At 36.2% G+C, this 20479-nt stretch overlaps 1 protein-coding gene across 3 annotated transcripts in view; it reads right to left on the reverse strand.

Moving 5' to 3' along the window:
* Nucleotides 1-12931, reverse strand: part of NELL2 (neural EGFL like 2) — a 371218-nt gene extending 358287 nt beyond the window's left edge. The window contains exons 1-3 of one of the 3 annotated variants that reach the window (XM_015151473.3): nt 12850-12931; nt 12069-12154; nt 11476-11604 (exon numbers count right to left, since the gene is read on the reverse strand). In XM_015151473.3, coding sequence (XP_015006959.1) covers nt 11476-11604; nt 12069-12123 — 184 coding nt within the window. In that variant the 5' untranslated portion in view covers nt 12124-12154; nt 12850-12931. 3 annotated transcript variants of the gene reach the window in all.
* Between the last annotated feature and the right edge of the window lie 7548 nt (nt 12932-20479).

Here is a 20479-nt window from a genome sequence, read left to right on the forward strand (position 1 = left end):
TTTAATAGTGGTATTTCCATTTAAAAATATAGTAATTCTCAATTGTTAAAATGTCAAATCCTAGAAAATGTAGCATTCCTATGCAGATGTTAACATTGTTTTTGAAGAGTTGTTGGCCAAAGACTAATCTGATGAATCTGATTTTTCCAAAATTGATTATTCTGGTGATTCAAATAATTCTGATGTTAGTTCTGTTTAGAAATAACTCCAAAAACAGTTTTTATATTTTATTTTCACATTGCAAATCAGTCAGATTTCCTTCAGCCTCAAAAAGCATGTTTATGTAAAATTAAATGAGTGCTGGAAGTGAGCTGCACTTTTTTTCTAAACAGAAAAGGGATTAATGGAAAATTTAAAATTATATTTAGAAAAAACACAAATTATTCAGCCAAAAAAAAAAAACAGTGCACAAAATAAGTGCAATGGACAGTAATACCAAGAGAATGATCAATTGGAAGAAAGGATCTGTGAACTCAAAGACAGGTTATTTGAAAATATACAGTCAGAAAAGAAAAAAGAAGGAAATGGAAAGAAGAAAGCTTACAGGATTTATGGGATGGCATCAGGAGGTTAAGAAGGAGGAAGAAAGAGACAAGTGAAAAAGCATACACACACACACACACACACACATACATACTTTAAGTTCTAGGATCTATGCGCAGAATGTGCAGGTTTGTTACACAGGTATACACGTGCCATGGTGGCTTGCTGTACCCATCAACCTGTCATCTACATTAGGTATTTATCCTAATGCTATCCCTCCCCTAGCCCTCCATCCCCCAACAGGCCCCAGTGTGTGATGTTCCCCTCCCCGTGTCCATGTGTTCTCATTGTTCAACTCCCACTTATGAGTGAGAACATGTGGTGTTTGGTTTTCTGTTCCTGTGTTAGTTTGCTAAGAATGATGGTTTCCAGATTCTTTAAAGAAATAGTAGCAGAAAACATTTCAAATCTGGAGAAAGATATTCAGATACAGAAAGGTGAATGGTCTTCAGCCAGATTCAATCCAAATAAGACTATATCGTGACATATTATAATCAAACTGTCAAAAATCAAAGACGAAAAAAATCCTAAAACTAGTAAAAGAGCCAAATCACATATAAAGGAGTTCCAATAAAGCTAACAGAAGTTTTCTCAACAGAAGTCTTACAGACCAGGAGAGAGTTGGGTGATATCAAAAGTATAGAAGTAATAAAAAAAAAAAAAAGAAAAAAAAGAAACTGCCAACAAAAAATATTGAACCCGGCAAACACTCCCTTCAAAAATGAAGGAGAGATAAAGACTTTACCAAACAAACAAAAGCTAAGGGAGTTCATCATCACCAGACCTGTCTTACAAGAAATGCTAAAGGGAGTTCTTCAAGCTGAAAGAAAAGGATGCTAATTAGTAACAAGAAAACATCTGAAATGTAAAACTCATGGGTAAAATGAAGTATAAAGTCAAATTTAGAATACTCTAATACTATAATGGTAGTGTGTAAATCACTTATCTCTTTAGTAGGAAGGTTAAAAGTAAAAACTATTTAAAAATAATAAAAGCTACAATAACTTGTGAAGGAATACATGATATAAAAAGATGCAAACTGTGCCTTAAAAAATAAAATAAAATGTAGGCAGGGAGTTGCAGTAAATGTATAGAGTTTTTCTTATGAGATCAAAGTTAAATTGTTATCAGCTTAATATAGCCTATTATAACTACAAAATGTTTTATGTAAGCCTTGTGGTAACTACAAAGAAAAAATCTATAATAGATACATAAAAGATGAAAGGAAAGGAATCAAAGCATACCAGCAGAGGAAATCACCTAAGCACAAAGGAAGACAACAAGAGAGGAGGAAAGGAATAAATGATGTCCAAAACTACCATAAAACAATTAACATAATGCCTGTAGTAAGTTCTTACCTATCAATAATTACCTTGAAAGCAAATGGATTAAATCCTGCTACCAAAAGACATAAAGTGGCTGAATGTATTTTAAAAATAAAAAGCAAGACCCAGATACATGCTGCCTATAAGAGACTCACTTCACTTTTAACAACACATGAAAACTGAAAGTGAAGGGATAAAAAATAAATTCCATGAAAATGGAAACAAAATAGAACAAGATAGCTATGCTTACATCAAATAAAATAGACTTTAAGACAAAAACTGTAAAATGAGACAAAGTACTTTATACAATGATAGAGGGATAAACTTATCAAGATGATATAGCAATTGTAAATATAAATGCACTTTACATCAGTGCACCTAAATATATAAAGCAAATATTAACATATCTAAAAGAACAGATAGAATGCAATACAATACAATAGCAATAGGGAACTTTAATACCCTACTTTCAGCAATGAACAGATCATCCAGACAGAAAATCAATAAGGAAACATTTAATTTAAACTACACTTTAGATCAAATGGATCTAACAGACATATAAAGAATATTTCATCCAATAGCAGCAGCATAGTCATTCTTTCTCTAGCGCACATGGAACACACTCCAGGATACATCATATGTTAGACCATTAAAAAAGTTTTAACAAATTTAAAAATAATGAAACCATATCATGTACCTTTTCTAACCACAATGGTATTGCCATGGTTTAAGTGTATATGCCCTTCCGAGATTCAAATGTTGGAACCTAATACATAATGTGATATTATTAAGAGGTGGGGCCTTTTGGAAAGTCATGAGTGATCCACTTTCATGAATGAGATTAATGCTCTCATGAAAGAGATTGAAGGAAGCACCCTAGAGCCTCTTGCCCTTCTGCCATGTGAGGATACAGCATTCATCCCTCCCACCATGTGAAGACACAAAGAAGGTGCAATCTATGAGGAATGGCCATCACCAGACACCAAATCTGCTGGTACCTTGATCTTGGACTTCTTACCCTCCAGAATTGTGAGAAATAAAAAAATTACCCAATCTAAGATACTTCGTTGTAGTAGCCAGAAGAGATTAACATAGGTATGGAACTAGAAATCAATAACAGAAGAATTCTACAAAATTTGCTAATATATAAAAGTTAACATACTCATGAACAACCAATTGGTCAAAAAAGAAATTAAAAGGGAAATTATAAAGGAAGGGGAAATTAGGGAAATTAGAAGACATCTTGAAACAAATAAGAACTGACACAACATACCAAAACTTAATACATTCCTAGACACACACAACCTACCAAGACTAAATCATGAAAAAAATGAAAAATCTGAACAGACAAATAACTTGTAAGGAAATTGAATCAATAATAAAGAGTCCTTCATCAAAGAAAAGTCCAAGGTCTGATGGTTTCACTGCTAAACTCTATTTAAATAACTAATACCAATCCTTCTCAAACTCTTCCAAAAAGAAATGAAGAAGAGAGAATAAATTCCAAATTTATCTTCTAAGGCCAGCATTACTATGACACCAAAGCCAAACAAGGATACTACAAGAAAATTACAGGCCAATATTGCTGATGAACAGAGATGCAATAATCCTCAACAAAATACTGGCAAACCAAACTCAACAGCACATTAAAAGTATCATTCACCATGATCAAGTAGGATTTATCCCAAGCATGCAAGAATGACTCAACATACACAAATCTATAAATGTAATACACCAAATTAAAAGAATAAAGGACAAAATCCACATGATCATTTCAATATTTGCAGAAAAACGTTTGACAAAATTTAACATCATTTCATGATAAAAACTCTCAATAAATGTATAGAAGAAATGTATCTCGACACAATAAAGCTCAGATATAACAAAACTACAGCTAACATTACACTCAACAGTAAAAAGTTGAAGGCTTTTCCTCTAAAATAAGGAAAAAGACAAGGATGCCCAATCTTGCCACTTAATTTATCCCTGTTTGCATTTGACATCATCTTATATCTAGAAAATCCTGAAGATGCCACCAAAAAATTGTCAGAACTAATAAATGATTTCAGTATAGTTTCAGGATACAAAATCAATATACAAACAAAAAGTAGTGTTTCTATATATTAACAATAAACTGGTCAGGTGCGGGGGCTCACAACTGTAATCCGAGCATTTTGTGAGCCTGAGGCGGTTGGATCACTCGAGGTGAGGAGATCGAGACTGGCCTGGCCAACATGGCGAAACCCTGTCTCTACTAAAAATACAAAAATTAGCCAGGTGTGGTGACAGGTGCCTGTAATCCCAGCTACTTGGGAGGCTGATGCAGGAGAATAATTTGAACCCAGGAGGCAGAGGTTGCAGTGAGCCTAGATTGCACCACTGCACTCCAGCCTAGGTGAAAGAGTGAGACTCCATCTTAAAAAAAAAAAAAAAAAGAAAAGAAAAAAAAAAGAACTACCTGAAAAAGAAATCATGAAAACAATCTCATTTACAATGGCTATGAAAAAAATAAAATACTTACATATAAATTTAATCAAGAAGGTGAAAGATCTGTACACTGAAACTATAAAACACTGATGAAGGAAATGAAGGAGATACAAATAAATGAAAAGATATCCTTTGGTCATGGATTCAAAGAATTAATATTGTTAAAATGTCCACACTATCCAAAATGATCTACAGATTTACTGCAACCCTTACTGAAATTCCAATGACATTTTTCTTTATTCATTCATCCATTGGTGACCATTAATTAGGTTGATCTCACATCTTGGCCATTATGAATATGCTGCAAAAAACATAAGAATGCAAATGAATGCATAAAGAAAATCTGGTATGTATGTGTTTTTGTGTTTGTGTATATATATATATATATATATATATATATATATATACACACACACACAATGGAATACTATTCCACCTCAAAGAAGAAAATCCTGTTATTTGAGACAACATGGATCAACCTGGAAGACATTATGTAAAGTGAAGTAAACCTGTCACAGAAAGAAAATACCACATGATCTCACTTATATGTGGGATCTTAAAAAGTTGAACTTATAGGAGCAGAAAGTAGAATAGTGGTTACTAGGGTCTCGGGATGGGAGGTAGTTGTTGGGGAGATGTTAACCAAAGGATACCAAAATTCAATTAGATGGCACAATATGTTCAAGAGGTCTATGGTACAACATAATGACTATAATAATAATACGTTGTATTCTTTAAAATTTCAAACAGATTTTAAGTGTTCTCACCACAAAAAATTATAACTACATGAGGTGATGAATATGTTAATTAGCTCAATTTAGCCATTCCACAATGCATATTTCAAAACATTGTGTTGTACACAATAAATGTATACAATTTTGTCAATTTAAAAATAATTAAATGTGAAGTAATAAAAACATAAAACAAAAACAAAAGTCTCAAAACTCACCATCCAAAGCATCTAAAACAGGTATAAGAAAGGCATTGCATATAATCCATTCTGAGGCACACCTTGAAACATGCTATCTGCTCCCAAAAATACAATGGTAAGGCAGATAAAGGTAATAGTTCTAAATATTCTCATTCAAAAAGGGAGAAAATGGAAGAAAGAAACAAAAAAAACAGTTGCCATAACCAAGCAATTTTAAAATCCAGTCAGGCAAACACCACTTGGTTTCAAGGTCTAGAAATAAGCTTCTGTAATTATTGGCTTCACCCTCTGGAGTCAGCTCCATGCTCTGGGCTCTGAGTTCTGCCCTTTGAATTAAACTTCTTTTTTCATGAAAGATAGCTTCATAGAAAGATGTTTACAGCCAAGTTAGACTGTTTTTTGCTTGTAGAATTTTGGGGATCCAACACCTTCTTTCACTTTATTCTCTCACTGATTCTTTCAGGCCATACCAGCAGCAATTTTACTGGCATAATACTCTTAAGAACCTTGCAGATCTCCCATGTACGTCATGGAGATTCACTCCGTTAAACAAAAAAGGCTCCTCCATAGATATTTCTTGGATAATTCCATCCCTATTTGTGACCTCTGCTGAAATGGTTGAGGGGATCTGTGAGTTATATATTCTTCAAAGAGCCCTCAATGTAACTGAATACTCTGACCTTTTGATATTTCTGAGGCACTAGCAAAATATTTTCTAGTCACATCCTTGGCTTTCTTTTCAGACCAGGTATTCCTGACAGTGAATATCCTATTTTAACATGTTTTGGAATCTGAATAGGTTGATCATTTCTCAAATATCAAGTTATGAATATGTTTTGCTTAACAATTATTCCTTAAATCTCTCTCTCTCCTCTCACGTTACTACAAACATCAAGAAAAAGCCAGAGTGCACCTTCAACACTTTTGTTGCTTAGAAATCACCTTAGCTAAAATCTAAGTTCATCATTTACAAGTTTTGATTTCCACATAACCACAGGGTACAATTCAGCTAAGTTTTCTGCCCCTATATGAGAAGGGTCCCCTTTCCTCCAGTTTATAATAAAAATTCCTTATTTCCATCTGAACCATCAATGGCAGTTCCTTTAATGTCTATACCTCACCAATGCTCTCCTTTTGATGATTTAGAAATACTCAGAGGTGATTTAGATTTTCTCTCTACCATGCTCTTCACTTTCTTCTCAGTCCTCACTAGTAGAGTCACCAATATCCATATTTCTACTGAAAGTCTACTTAAGGCAATCTAGGCTTTTTCTATCATGCTCCTCAAAATTCATCCAACATCTGCCCATTGCCCAATTCCAAAGCCACTTCCATATTTTTTAGGTATTTCTTACACCAACACCCCACTTTCATGAACCAAAATTTGTATGAGTTTCCTATTACTGCTCAAACAAATCACCACAAACTTAGTGACTTTAATCAACACAAATCTATTATTGCACAGTTCTGGAGATCAGAAGTCCAAAATGAGTCTCATTGCTCTAAAATCAAGGTATCAGTAGCACTACATTCCTTCTGGAGGCTCTAAGAGAAAATTCATTTTCTTGCCTTTTTCAGCTTTTAAAGACAGCCTGCAGTCCTTGGCTTGTGGCCCACTATCATCTTTAAAGCCACCAGTGGCCAGACTAGTTTTTCTCATATCACATCACTCTACATTGACTCTTCTGCTTCCTTCTCCGCATTTTAAAAGATTCTTCTGATTACACAGGGCTCACCCAGATAATCTATGATAGCCTCCTAATCTTAAATTCAGCTGATGAGCAATCTTAACTTCCCCTTGCCATATAACGTAACCGATTCTTTGGTTCCAAGAATTAAGACATAAACATCTACACAGGACCATTATTCTACCCACCATAATATATCTTTACATAATGATAAATTTTCAATTCTACTCTATTAATATAGCATACCATGTAACCTGGCCCCTGCTTTCCTCATATGCTTTATTTCATATTACATGCCCTATGTTTCTACTTCTCTAGACTTCCTCCATTTTCTAAAATGCACGCTCACTCCATACTCAGAACCTTGCTCACACACTAGTCCCTTTACCTATCCCCATAGCTTCTCTTCTCCAGACTACTCTTACATATCCTTCAACTATAAGCTTAAATGACTATTCTTCAAAGATGGTTTCCCTAAGCCAGAGACTCCCATAACTAAAATAAAGATTCTCATTATATCTTCAGTTTTTCTTCATATAATTTATCTTAATGGTGATTAGGTCAGTAACTATGTAATTGTTCAACGGCTATTTTTAAGACACTATGAAGTCAAAGTTAAGTTCCAACTTCTTCATTTGTTGTGTGCCTAACACCTAGCAGTATGCTAGTTTCACAACAATAACTTATTTGATTGAATGAACGTAACTCGCTTAATCGTCATAACAATAATCACTTTATAATTCAGGGTACTGAAGCTTAGAGAAATTAAGGAACTTCACCACAGTAAAACAACTAATGAAATTCTATATCAGTATATCTTGTTTCTAAGTGCATCTCTTAATCACTGTGTTATTCCACTCTATTTGGGCACCAATAGCCATCACTTCAAAGTGCACAGATGCTCACCAACCAACATACTGAAGATAAATTAGTGCCACCTCGATTTCCTCAATGCAGTTACCTTTGCCTGCTAAAGTCCATGGTCTACTACCAAATGCCTATTTCATTCTGCTGCTACCAAATGCCTATTTTATTCTTACTCATGGCATAAGAGGAGACATACGACCTTTTTTTCCCTTTAAAACCTCAAAGTTCTTTACAAATAACTACTAAGCTTATTTTCAGTTTACTAACTTGTAAAAAACAATGCTTTGATCTTATCTACTTCTTTTCTGTGGATTAATGAGATTATAAAATCTGTGAACACTTCAGAAGAAATTGTATTAAACCAACAGAGGAAATTATCTACCTTGGAAACCTGGCCAGATTAATTGTTAAAATTAAAGATCTAAAAATCATGCTAACATTCCTGGAAAGTCCTTGAATGGTGCTTCTTTATACTCTTATTTCTGATCTCTCATGTACAGAGAGGAAAAAAACATTATGATCATTCTTGGGAACTACTTCCTAGATTTTAGAAGGTAGAACCCTTTATAACTTTTCATAGGTGTTTTTAGTGTCAACATTCACTCCTCTAATTTTTAAAAGCATAATAAGTGTATTTTTGTGGCTGCGAGTCAGATTATAGCTAGAAATGACTAGAATATTGCCTGAACTCCTTTTTTGAAAATTATTATAATTGGCAAAGATCAAAAGCCATATTTATTAAGGTGTAATCTAATTTAGCATCTTATTACTTGAATTACCAAAGCAACTATAAATCAAATTTCAACAACAACAAAACCATTTTAGTGATACTATAGTTGCTATTATTATTTTTTAAATATATGACTTTAAAATATATTTCTATTTTTTATTAGGTATAGATATTAATAAATGTATTGTTCTAAAAAGTATTGAATAGCATGCATCTCAAAATTCACTAAGGAGAAAAACTGGCACAAAGAAAAGCAATATTAAATGAATAAAAATCATTGGGAAAGTATATGTTGAGATTTCTTTATTTTAAAGTTAAAAGACAGAAGAAGATGGTTATGTTACTGCGGGAAAAAATGTGATGGTTCAAAACCCCTTCCATCTATTTAGAACATATCTGATAGCACAAAGAAACTTATATGATAAGTTCATATGAAACCTGAGAGCATCTCACAGATTTTGTAATTTGTTACTATTCCTGCTATGACTATGTATAGTGTATATGCATACACTGTACAAAATATCTGCAGCACCCTCAACTCACTGTAAATAGAATATATAAAATCTTCAGAATCTGAATATTTTTTTCTCTCTAAAGTCAAAGGAAATCTCAATAAAGCTGCAAGACTCAGAACTGACTTCCTAACAAGTTTCCAAATGCTATTAGCAAAGACCTTTCCAAGGTAATGCGAAATTCTATGCATGGCCAAAGGGCCACCTTTTGTCAATTTCATAATCCGAATCTTAGAATAAAAGAAATCACAACAGCATAATCAATACATCAGTAATATATGCCTACTGAGAACATTACATGCAGGAAATACTTGTTGATTGATTGGTTATATTAAAGTTTATAATTTGGCAGAAAATGAAATTTTACACCTTCAAATCTCATAAACCATATTTGTTAGGTATTTACTGTGTCTAAATATTGAGCTTGGCATCAATCAGGAAGCAAAAACAACCAATTCATCAATGTACATGGATATCTAGTTACTATGGACAATTCAAAGAAAACATTTTATGTGCCTTATGTATTTTGAACACAATGCCTTGAATAATTTGACAATTTAAATAAAAATGAATAACTAAACATTTTTAATTAACTAGGAAAGGTTATCGATTCCTGAGACTATTTCCTAAAAATTGTTTAATTTTCTAGCATCAGAATATAAAATGCACAGTCTTGAAGGTTTCTGTTTGTGACGGATCAGACACTCTATAGAGGAAACTAGGTAGAATACTAATAAAATTTAAAGGACCTTTGTAAATTTTAAGAGCACTACAATACCGTTTGTTTATTACGAGCTTTAGATTCTATAAAGCTTTCCAGTTACTCAAATTGGCAGTCCTGAAATAACTTTGTTTTCAGTTCACAAGGATTAAAAATCAGAGATAAAAACAAAACAACACAAAACAAAACAAACCAGAAGGTTAACCCTACTGACATGTCTACTCAACTATGTGAAATTTTGCTGACAGTGTAGCCTTATCTTCTTTATTAGATGTGGTCATTGTTTTTAAAGGATTCAATATCCAAGCCCCACCCTCCATAAAAGACCTTTAAGTGAATAAAACATTACCATAAATATTTGTTACAATAAAAAATTGATTAAACAGAAAATTTAAACAATAATTTTTAAACCAGAAAATTGCATTTTAATTTTTTATAAGAGCAAACTTGTTTTAAGTAAACGTAACACATGCGAATTTCCTCTTTCCCAACTGTAGGCTTTGGTGTTAGTGTCCATGGTGACACATACTGGCTATATCAGGCAACAACACCACTACAGAAACATTCAAGTTTTATTTTATTTCTATTTCTTGGTAGCATATTTTCTGAAGTGGTTTCCTTTTGCATATCCAACTCTTTAGTAATTATGAATTGCACTTTCAAAGCCATGGCACCAAAATAACAACAACAACAACAACAACAACAACAAAATCTGGGTGAGGTAGGGCAGGAAGCTTTAGTCCATCAGATATGTTAAACCAAATTCCATTTCTCTTTTGCCTTCATGTATTCTTCACTATATGTGAATCTAGTCTGTCTGTACACGTTTAGCCATCTTTTAGAAGCTCTTACTATGGCAACTTTCCACAAACAAGCAATCCTCAGAAGCTCTAATCAAAGTTGAAGGTTTGTTGCATTGGAATTTGCTTCTGACTGCACAACACATTTAAATATAATTTGAGATGCAGACATTTGTACCCAGCCAATATCCATTGACTTCAAAAAAAAAAAGTTGTAAAATCCTAGGTACACAATTAATGATAATACATGATACACTTCTAGATTAACATTTAGTTGAAATCTTTCCAAAATACTTTTGAGACTATTATTCCCTTTCTCTTGTTACTGGTGGATGAAGGAAGAATGAGGGTCTTTCAATGATAAATCTTGCCTCAAATATAGTGTGACTGTGATATACAGTAGGTAAAAATATTCAGAGGCATTAATTTTTCCAGAAAGCTACCCCCATAAAACAATTCCTTCAAGCAGGGCACCATTGTACCTGAAACTTTCAGAGATCAGTGTCTTAACTAAGATTAAGCTATCCTGTTTCCTACCTAAATCAATTTCACCCAAACGAGGCGTTTGTGTTATAATTCATTGTTCCCCAGATCCTAAAATCAACTATCTGCCATAGGAGTTTCTGCTGGGTAATTAAGGGACTACCCATTAGAACTGGCAAGAGTACAAAGTAAGGAGGAGAAGGGTGAGGCAGGAGAGAAAAAACACTTAAAAGAGATAGGGCTCTGTGTCTCACACTGGCCCCTCTACACCTCAGCTAAGGTACTGTCATCCATGAGGCAATACAAAGTTAGGGCGAACGGCGAGGACAACTCCTGCCGGGGTTATCGGAACTGAAATCACAGTGGGGATGCAGCATGCCGGGCATACCTTGAAAGAGAAAGGCTTTCGTCCCATTATGCAGCCCCGGGACCTGGCGCACTCCGGTCGTGGACTCCCCGAGTTCTAACTCTGATAGGACGTCAATCTGTAGGGAAGGGTCCACACCAAGCCCCCAAACTGGTGAGGGGTATGAGAGGGGAGAGAAAAAAAGGAAAAGCTCCATCAAAATGCAAGTCTCTTCCTCCAGGGCAGCAAAGAACTGCATCTTCGCGACAATATTGGGAACTGAAGATGAGAGGCGACCGCCTCCTCCTCCACCGAGAACCTTACCTGAGATCAGCAGCCAGGCTTTAAATAGCGAAGCACTCAGTCCCGTTTCCATGACCTACTTTAAATCCCTCTCTCTGCAAAGTTCCCCCTCAGCCCTCCGACCCTGGACTAGGGACGTGACCCGCCTCGCGGTCTCCAAGGCAAGCACAGAAAAAAAAAAAAAAACCCAAATCCAAACCCGCTCCCCTACTTAAAGCTTCCCACTCCAGACCTACTTTGGGTCAGGGAAAAGCGAGGCTTCCCCAACCAGACCATGCTGCCCCGAGGCGGGAGCCATCTCTTTCCCCAGTCCCAGCTCTGCGGCCACTCACCTGCTCCGAGACCGAAGATCAAACAGAATGTTCTCAGTAAGACCCAAGACTCCATGGTGCGGATCAGCTCAGTCCATCGTCTCCCTCTTTAAAAATAAAAATAAAAATCGAAGAGGTTCTTGGAATCAAGCGTTTGTCTCTCCTGCTGCTGCCTCGAATTTACTGATTAGTAGGATTAATACGCTTTGGTTGCCTAAGAAAGAAAAGAGAGGCCTCCCCAGGCGCGTGAAGAACTTAGACCCTCCAATGCGCACATCATTCCCACACGCAGAGCCGAGGCGGCGGCGCGGCCAGGAGGGGGCCCGGAGGGAGGGGTCGGACTCGCCCCGGCGCGACTCCGCCGGGGAATTAGCTCCCCAGCCGAATAAAAGCAGCCAAAGACTCGCACACCCGGTAGAAGGGGGGCGGCCCCAAGAAAGCCCGGGCTGGGGCGGCCCCGCACCCGCCCGTCTTCCCCGCCGCCCGAACCTGTTGTAAAGGCAGAGACAATGGAGAGAGCTCCCGGAGAAGCGAGGAGAGACTGCTCCTCCGGGGAGGGAGGGGCGGGCCGGGGGAGGCGGGGTGAGAAGGAGGGAGGGGCCGCCGAGGGCGAGGCCGGTGCTCCGCTTCGGTCTCCCGCACGGTCTCCTTGATGCCAAACCCGGTCTAGCGAGCCCCGGAGCCGTTGCAGCCTCAGGTCTTCTCCCTCCCTCTCTCGATGACCCGGGCAATGCCAACCTCCTTTCGGGATTGAAATATCTAATTCCAAGGTGCTAAGTTGATGGGCGGTCTTTTCTCTCACCCCTGATTTCGGGCGCGTGTCTTGAAAGACAGGAGAGAAAAAAGACCACCCAGCTGCAGGAGGCAAGGCTGGAGCAAGAAGCGCTCGCCCGCCCTTTAGGCAAAGGAGGGAAGCCCACGTGCATTCATGCACTGAGCTCCGAAGCCCCCCCCCCCGCCCGCCCGGGTGCAGGGCGCTCCCCCTCCAGGGCGTGCGGAGGAAAGCCACCAAAACACGCTCCACTGCCGAGGTGGAGCTGGGCAAAGTAGATAGAGACTGGTGGAGACGGATGGCGAGTCTGGGAATCCTCGGGAGTCCTGGTGGAGAGGTTCCCTGCCCGGGGTGGAGCGCTGGAGAGCTTCCCCGGCGCGAGAGCGCAGAGGAGAACTTGGCCAGGAGGTGCTGGACAGCTCTGGGACCTCGCGCGCCCCCTGCCAAATACAGCGTGGAGACCCGGACTCTATGGGACCAGCATACAGCAGAAGGCAAGGGGAACTGAGCCAGGGCGTCCGTTCACGCCAAAATATACATAGAGGAGATGGATAGAGAGAGAGAGATAAATAAATACATAAATACATAAATAAGCAGAGGGAGGAGAAGGAGCCCAGGCGAGAGAGAAGAGCCATCCCACTGTTGACCACACTCATGCAGGCTCTACCTGCCCTTCACCATATATGCCCGGGACCATAACAGTGGTGTAATTTGAGATCCATTTTTCAGCAGTCATGTATATTCAAGATCAATGGCACATAATATTTTTTTAACATATCCCTAAAATTTTTAGGTAAATTTTGAGGAATGACATTCTACTTTCATTTTGGAAAAGTTAAGAGTTTCAAAACCCATTATAGTATTAATCTGTACAATGATCAATTGAGTTTCTTAAACTTCCATGCAAATATGTGGGTACTGAATTCTCCAACTGAACACTATACAGCTACAGTTACCAAAATACCTACTGGGTAGTCTGAGCCCCCTGCCAGGCAGCAGTATAATATACGTTTTATCTATAGATATATAGATACAGATATTATCACATAGTGGAATACATATACTATGTTATACTATAGGGAAAGGGGTATTTTTAGTTCTGCCCTTAGAATTTTTAAGAGAAAAGATTCAGAATTTGGGAGCTCTTTTAAATTAATTTTTAATTCTCTCATCGAATTTCCCATTTAATTCTATTTGTAACTTTGTAAAGTTTGAGAAATATTTCAGTACTTACAAGTGATAACCTATTGTCATATGCAACTTCCCAAATTTGAAAAACTATGCCAAATAAATAATACAATTTAATTAATCAATGAAAAGAAATTAATCGTCAGAGAATTAAAGACTTTTCTACAGCAGTGCATCTAAAATATTAAATTGTAATAAGTATCTACCAAAGTTACACAAAATAAATTTTAAATAATGTATCATTTACATATCATTTTTAGAGAAAATAATAAAACATATATATACATATGCACATGTATTTTCATGTAAAAGTCCTCCTAACCAACCTGTATTCAACCAACTCATGAAAGTAGGGATACTCTCCAGTTTCTCTGACTCTCATCCATGATAGGCTGAAAGCTGGTGGTTAATGGGCTTATCTCCTGTACAATGCACACTGAGGCTCCCTCCAGAAGAGTGGTATTTAGTGCCCAAAATAATTCTAGTTGAACCTGCTACTGTAATTATTTGACCTAATTAAATACTGTGGAAATCATTAAACTATGAGTATGGGGAGGGGTGAAGGGTCGTTTCTCTAAAAATAAGGTGTAAGTCTTAGAAACCCATAGTAAAGGTGAATCATTGTATTAGCTAGGGCAGAGTTTCTCAACCTGGGCAGGAGTTTTCAACATTATAACTACTAACATTTTGGGGCTGGATAATTCTTTGTTGGGGCTGTCCTGTTAGTCGAATTCTTGGTCTCTATCTATGGAATGCCAGTATTTTCAGTCTTCCATTTTATCTATGTGTTTTTTGACTATATCTCTTTGTGAAGCATTTAAAATTGGTAATCTAGGGAATACAATACACATACTTAACTTTTCGCCTTCTACCTAGAGTCCATATGTTACCACTTCAGTTGGAATATAGAAGCTTTACTACCACATCAATCCCTTTATCCTCAACTCTTTAGGTTGTAGTTGTCTTATGTATTATATGCACATCCACCCAAACTCCTTTTAGACAATGTTAAAATTTTGCTTGCAATCATTGTTGTAGGCATAATAATACTCCAATGCCCTCCCCCTTAAGAAACAATCTTTTCCAGGTACTAATCCCTGGAACCTGTGAATGTCACCTCACATGGCAAAGGGGATTTAAGGTTGCAGATAGAATTAAGATTGTTAATCAGGTAACCTTAAAATAGGAAGATTATTTCAGATTATCTGGGTATGCCCAGTATAATCACAAGGGCCTTTAAATGAGGAAGAAGGAGGCAGAAGCAGAGGTCAGATTAATGCAATATGAGAAGAACTCGACTTCCTGTTGCTGCCTATGAAGATGGGAAAATATAGAAGGGCTATCAGACAAGGAATATGGGAGGCATCTAGAAACTGGAAAGGGCAAGAAAAAGGATTATTCCTTAGAGCCTCCGGAAAGGATTACAACCCTGCTGATACCTTGACTTTTACCCAAAAAAGTCAAGACTATTTTAGACTTCTCAACAACCAAACTGTAAGATAATAAATTTGTATTGTTTTAATCCACTAAATTTGTGGTAATTTGTTACAGCATCCATGGAAAACTAATGTAAGTACCGACTACATGAGGTAAAGTTCAGTAAACATGGTTGACTCTAACCACCCTTAGATCCCTTCCTACATACACACATTTCAAAGCTAAGTAAAACGTCCAATTTTTAAACTTACAGATGAGCTTTAAATTAAGAAAAGAAAATCCCCAGGTGCAAGGAAAAAAAGATATAGCAGAAGATGGAAAGAGAAAGTGATAGCTGGTGCAAGAATTGGGAGAGGGTGGGACACAGGGATTCAGACTCTATTGGGACCCTAAGAAAATAGAGTGGGATTTTAATATCCACACCAGAACTGAAAACAAAAAATTTTGGAAGCCAGGAAAGGTGATGATATTACTGATTCTTCTGATAAGAGTAGTAGGCTTTGAAGAATTATATCTCCTACAAAAAGAAACTTTTGAAACTTTAAAACTCTGCATGTTGGCCCAAGAAGTGGCAAAATGCTTCCAGCTGCACATGCCCTTGTGGAAAACCAACACACCTATACTAGATGTCAAATCTTAAGCTTTGCCACTTGCAGGTACAAGGTGCAAAATCACACTCCTCACTGGTATGGAAATTCTAAAATCAAAAAGTAGCATTAAACTCTCAGGGTCTTCTGAAGAAGCAAATGTAAAACTTATTTTAAGTGGCTTTCTATGACTTCTGGTACACAAGAGAAAAATTCCTGCTGTGCAATCATACTAACAATAATAATAATTGCCATTGTTATTGTTATTACACTGAAATAAAAGACCATGAAAAATAGTCAAGAAACATACACAGAGAGAGAGAGAGAGAGAAACAGAGAATAAGTATCTCATGAACTCAGGATATCAAAAAATAAGTGACAGAAAGCATAAAAAAAGAATGTTTAAGTGATTGGAGATATTTTTAAAGGTACATAAAAAATAATGAAATGACAGAATTGTATGAGAAAAGAGTAGGCATATCTCAAAAGAAACCAAATAGAACTTCTAGAAATAAAAGTATATTTTAAAACAATATTAAACACCATTAGCTCTAATAAGTAGCAATAAAACAGTGCTAAAAATTAGTGACAAAAAATTGAAAACAAAAAGTCAGATATGAGAATATTACTGAGAATGTGCCAAGACTGATAAAAAGAATGGAAAACATAAACAAAACATGAATGTTACAGTTAAAGTAACCAACACACAGCTACTTAGAGATGTGGAATAACAGACTAGAAAGAATAGAGATATACAGTATTATAGATAACATTTAAACAAATAAAATTTAAAAGTTTTCAAGAATTAAAGAATATCATGGGGCTCCAACTCTGGGTAAAATGGATTAAGTACTCTTTACCATTTCTCCCACTGAATGCCATCAAACTTCAACAGAATGTATAAAGTATTTGAGGACTCTGAATATTACATGGTATCAAGCAAACTGGGAAAGAAAACCAGAGTTTGAAGTACTACCATACTGGCAGTGAGTACTTTGTTTTTTGTTCTTGATTTTGTTTTTCGTTTTTTGTTTTTTTGGCCAGTCAACTGAAGCAGTCGGAGTGGAAAATGAACAAATAAATCTGTAATTGGTTGTGACCAATTAGTTGTAAGCACCACTGCACTCAGACCAACCAGGCAGTGATTACCAGCCAGGTCACAGGCTGGCCTCTACGAAGTCTTAAAACCACACAAAAGGAAGACTAGTCAAAATCTTTTGTCTAAATTCAAATGGGTCAATTGCCTGCTTAAATTTTTAAAAATCCAACATTCACCACAGTACTTAACAAAATTCAGAGTTTTATAACATAATATTAAAATATGGAGATTATAATAAAAATTATTTGGCATATGGAGAACTAGGAAAACTTCAACTTAAATGAGAAAAATACAATCAACAGATACTAATGCCAAGATGACACAGATGTTGGAATTATCTAGAAAAGATTAAAGAAACCATTAAAAAAATGCTCTAACAAATAAATACAAATACTCTAGAAACAAATGAAAGACAGAAAATGGCAGCAAATACATAGAAGATATAGAGAAGAACCAAGTGGAAATTTTAGAGCTGGAAAACAGAATAACTGAAATTTTTTTAAAAAGACTCATTAGAATGGGTCCAGTAGCAGAACGAAAATGATAAAGGAAAGAATTAGTGAGCTTGAAGACAGATCAATTAAAATTACCCAATCTGAACAAAAGGGAGAAGACTTTATTTTTTAAATGAATATAGCCACAGGAACCTGTGTGATAAAACGAAAAGAAAATGTCATCGGAATTCCAGAAGGGGAGAAGAAAGAGTGCAGACATTTTGTCGTTGTCATTCAAAAAGAATGGCCTAAGATGTCTCAAATTTGGCAAAAGACAAACTTACAGATTCAAGGAGCTCAGCAAACTTCAACAGGACACACTTAAAGGAATCCATAACTAGAGTGCTGAAAACAATAGAAAAAGGAAACTATCAATAGAGAAAAAAAATCCTAAAAGCAACAAGAAAAAATGGCATTACATATAGGGAAACAACAGTTTGAATGAATGCAAACCATGGAGGCCACAAAAAAGTGGAATTTTTTTTCTAAGTGTCCAAAGAATTTTGTCATCCCAGAATTCTGTGTCTGTTAAAATATCCTTCAGGAATAAATAAGAAAGAAAAACATTCTCTAATAAAGAAAATCTTTAAAAACTGATTGCCAATAGACCTACTCTAAAATTATTGCTAGAGAAAGTTCTTCAGACAGAAGGGAAATAATACCAGAAAGACAACAGCATATCAGGAATGAACAGTAGAAATGGCAAATATTTGAGTTAAAAATATATACTATTCTTGAGTACTGTAAAATATGTTTGATGGTTATATTATTTTTCCATTGCTGCTATAACAAATTATCACAACTTTGGTGGATTAAAACAATACAAATTCATATACATATATATACACATACACACACACACATATACATCTTTTATTTATTATTATTTTTGAGATGGCTGGAGTGCAGTGGCATCGTCTCGGCTCACTGCAACCTCCGCCTCCTGGGTTCAAGCAATTCTCCTGCCTCAGCCTCCCAGGTAGCTGGGATTACAGGCAGGCACCAACAGGCCTGGCTAAATTTTGTATTTTTAGTAGAGACAGGGTTTCACCATGTTGGCCAGGCTGGTCTCAAACTCCTGACCTCAGGTGATCCACCCTACTCAGCCTCCCAAAGTGCTGGGATTACAGTCGTGAGCCACCGTGCCTGGCTATATACTTTTTTTTCCTTTTATTTTGAGACAGAGTCTCCTTCTGTCACCCAGACTGTAGTGTAGTGATGCAATCTCAACTCACTGCAATCTCTGCCTCCTGGGCTCAAGCAATTCTCCTGCCTCGGCCTCCCAAGTACCAGAGACTACAGACATGTAACAACATGCCCAGAAAAAAAATTTTTTTGTATTTTTAGTAGAGTCAGGGTTTTATAATGTTGGCCAGGCTGGTCTTGAACTCCTCATCTCAAATGATCAACCTGCCTTGTCCTCCCAAAGTGCTAGGATTATGGGTGTGAGCCACTGAACCTGGCCCACAAATGTATGATTTTATAAACCCAAAGGTCATAAGTCTGACACCAGACTTACCAAGCTAAAATCAAATAATTGACATGACTAAGCTTCACTCTGAAAACTCTAGGGAAGAATCTATTTCTATACATTTTTTAACTTCTACAGGGTGTCTGCATTCCTTGGCTCCTTGTCCCCTCCTTCAATCTTCAATCTAGCAACAGCAGGCTAAGTCTTTCTCACACTACACTCTCTCTGGTTCTCTGACTACAGTTTAGAAAGGGCCTCTGCTTTTAAGGATTTATATTTTTAGATTAGGACCCCCTGGACAATCCAATATAGTCTCCCTATCTGAAGACCCTTTGCCTTAAGCACATGTTCAAGTCTCTTTGCTATGTAAAGTAACATATTCACAGGTTCTAGGGATTAGGGTGTAGACATCTTTGGGACTCCATTCTCCTGGCTACCACAATGATTGAAAGAAAATGTTTTAAAATTATCTAATGGAGTTTTAATACATGTAGATTTAACACATGAGACAAATACAATGTAAAGATATGGAAATAAAGGGACTGATACAATGGTAAGGTTTCCACATTCCAATTGAAGTAATAACATATGAACTCTAAGTAGATGACAAAAAGCGAAGTATGTATCTTATAATTCTCTACAGCACCAACTTAAAATGCTACAATTCAATAAAGGTATAGTTAAGAGATATAATAGGTAAAATGGAATTCTAAAGATTATTTAAATAACTTGAAAGAAAGCAGGAAAGAGTTTAGATAGGAACAGAAAATAGAAAGAACAAAGAGAAACAATAAAATGGTAGACCAAAATCCAAACAAGTCAATAATTGCCTTAAATGCAAGTGGTCTAATCATAACAATTAAAAAACTCATAAGAAGGAATTTGAAAAATATAGTCCAACTATATGTTGTTAAAAAGAAATTTACTTCAAATATAATGAGGTAAGTTAAAGGATTAAAAATATATAAAAATATATATATACTACGTAAACATGAATCAAAAAAAAGTTGAATGTCATATGTGAATGTCAGAAAAAGCAAACTTTATTACAGAATAATAAAATGGTTCACAATTAAGACATAACAATCCTAAGTATATATGCACCTAACAGCAAAGCATCAAAATGTATGAAACATTTACCTAGAGAAAGAGTAATAGGACTGAAAGAAGAAGTAGACAAATCCACAATTCTATTTGGAAAAGTCTACATTCCTCTTTTATAATCAATAAAATCTCTAGTCTTACATAGTTTCAACACTAAATTCCACCACATTTAAAGGATAATTAATAGCAATTTTACACAATATTCCAGAAAATAAAGAGGAAACACTTCCCAACTCTTCTTATGACATTAGCCAAAACCAGATGGACAGTTACAAAACAG

Source organism: Macaca mulatta, chromosome 11 (assembly GCF_049350105.2).
Source record: "Macaca mulatta isolate MMU2019108-1 chromosome 11, T2T-MMU8v2.0, whole genome shotgun sequence".
NCBI classification, from domain to species: domain Eukaryota; kingdom Metazoa; phylum Chordata; class Mammalia; order Primates; family Cercopithecidae; genus Macaca; species Macaca mulatta.